This window comes from Phodopus roborovskii, unplaced genomic scaffold (genome assembly GCF_943737965.1).
Source record: "Phodopus roborovskii unplaced genomic scaffold, PHOROB, whole genome shotgun sequence".
NCBI lineage: Eukaryota > Metazoa > Chordata > Mammalia > Rodentia > Cricetidae > Phodopus > Phodopus roborovskii.
Window position 1 is genome coordinate 25,687,839 of NW_026126540.1, and position 2,531 is coordinate 25,690,369.

Below are 2,531 nucleotides of genomic sequence, written 5' to 3' on the forward strand. Positions count from 1 at the left end.
TCACTCTCTTGATCCCAGAACTAGAATGGCAGGAAAGATAGGATCGGATCTTGTGTAGTCAGTCTCAGGATTATCTCCAGGAGCTAAGGAGAGGCAGCATTCTGATGCTTGGGAGAACTCGTGGAGACTGAAGTAGGCAAGAGCGAGTGGTTTGGGGGCTTTGTGTCTCTGGTTTTCAGCTTGAAGCTTAAGCCCCAATATCAGTCTCTGGGTCTTTTAATGTTTTGTTGTAGATACCTGTATGTGACCCTCGGGTTGAAGACCAAAAAGTCCTACTTCTTCATTTTGGATCCAGGTTACCCTTCAAACGACCACAAGTAGATATGTCAGGGGACCTGGCAACCCAGAGCTGGGGCTACACAGAGAACTGTGTCCAGAAATTTTCCTGCAGATGGACCATAAGTAACTTCCATTTTTTTATGCGGGAAACGAGAGAAGCCATTAAAAGTCCTACCTTCTCATCAGGAGGCAGTGACCAGAACCAATGGTGTCTGAAAGTACACCCGAATGGTGTCGATGAAGAAAGCGAAGATTACTTGTCGGTTTCCCTAATGTTGCTCAGTTGCCCAAAGAGCCCAATATGGGCAAAGTTCCACTTTTGGATCATCAGTTCCGAAGGAGAGAAAACTCAAGGCATGAAGAGTCCAAGATACTTCAGATTCATTCAAAATCAATACTGGGGACTCAAAAATTTCATCCATCATTATTTCCTGTTGTCAAGGGAGACTTGGCTTCTCCCAAACAATGAGCTTTCTCTTCTCTGCAATATGACCCTTATCCAAGACTTATTCACTATCACTGAACAGAGCATGATGCCAGAGATTCAGGTTCCAAGATGCACGATGGCAGATGAGTTAGGAGAGCTGTGGGAGAATTCCCTCTTCACAGACTGCTGCCTGGTAGTAGCTGGCCAGGAGTTCCAGGCTCACAAGGCCATCTTAGCAGCTCGCTCTGAGGTTTTCAGAGACATGTTTCAACATGACTTGAAGGAGAGTAGAACAAACCGCATTGAGATCCACGATCTGGAGCCGCAAGTCTTCGAGGCAATGATGGGCTTCATTTACACCGGAAAGGCACCAGACCTCCACAGCATGGCAGATGCTGTGCTGGCAGCTGCTGACAAGTATGGCCTGGAGCATTTGAAGGTTATATGCGAGGATGCCTTGTGCAGGGACCTCTGCGTGGACAATGCTGCCCACGCTCTCATCCTGGCTGACCTGCATACTGCAGGGCAGCTGAAAATCAAGGCACTGGATTTCATTACAGCTCATGCTTTCGAGGTCTCTGAGACCTCAAGCTGGAAGACAATGGTGGGCTCCTATCCCCATTTGGTGGCTGAAGCATACAGCTCCCTGGCTTCTGCTCATTGCTCTTCACTGAAGCCCCCTCCGAAACGCCTCAAGCCATCTTAGGATCCTCTCAGCTGTGACCTACAGGTGCATTCCAGAAGCAGCAGCCAGCATCGGTACCAAGGACACCTGGGTAGACTGCGGGACATCTGTAGCATTTACAGAGAATCTTGGGAAAGGCAGCATGGGGGCTCAGGCCCTTAATACTGCACTACATGCGTTGAAATGCAGGTTTGGTAAGGGGAGCACTGTATTCTAGCATACTCTACCCACTTGCTGTACTGTTTTGCTTTCTGTCCTACATTTGGATACTGGGGTTTTGTTTAGTTCCTGATCCCATGCCCATCCCAATATGTTTTCTTGGAGGAAACTGTGTGAGACAGACTGAGCAGAGCATATGATCACTAAATTAGAGAAAAGGGGGAAATAACATGAAAGCTTTCTTATAAGAGACCTGGAAAAGCAAGAAGACATTTTTTCTTCTTCTCCAAACTCTGTGTGTTGGGACTGGAAGGTTGACTCTGTTGGTCAAAGCAATTGTTGCTCCTGCATAGGACCAGTTCATTAGTTGTACTCTCAGCATACATCCCTGACTTCTCAATCATCACCAACTGGCGATCCAGTGGATTGAAGTACTGTTCTTAACAGTGTGGGTGCAACAATCTCTGTTAACCAAAGACAATATGAATTGAATAAAAATTTAACCATCAATTCGTTGATTCCGTGGTGTTTCTGTTTGATGTAGTCCTTTGCAGCCCATCTACCTCTGCTCTGCTCTGAGTGTTTAGGCAGCATCCTCAGTGCCACACCAGTCCCATGAGCCCTCACTCCTCTTTCTTTGCACTTACAGTTGGCTGGGGCAGATGACATCCACCTCTCATGCTCTTGTTGTAAATGAGATATGGATGCCAATGTGGAAGAAGACAACTGCATCTGAGAGTCTTTCCATAGACTGGTCTTTGTAAAAGACTATTGATTTTGAAAAAGGAGAAGCAAATAGATTCAGTGGGAAGCCATACTTTCTCCACCTGAACAATGGGTCTGTCTTTACATATTGGGAAAATGTTCACTCCTCACCATTGTCAAAAATGCATTCTTTTCAGGAAAGAGGTTCAATGGTTGGTCATTTCATCTCCTCACTTGTCCTCCTCTGCCTAACTTTATTTTTTAACGTATCCATCA

The 2,531-nt window shown here is 46.1% G+C and overlaps 1 protein-coding gene across 1 annotated transcript; it reads left to right on the top strand.

Moving 5' to 3' along the window:
- The first annotated feature begins 323 nt into the window (after nt 1-323).
- On the top strand, nt 324-1,412 carry LOC127232777 (speckle-type POZ protein-like). Its single transcript, XM_051199031.1, has one exon. The coding sequence runs from the start codon at nt 324-326 to the stop codon at nt 1,410-1,412; it is 1,089 nt and encodes a 362-aa protein (XP_051054988.1).
- Nucleotides 1,413-2,531: the final 1,119 nt, after the last annotated feature.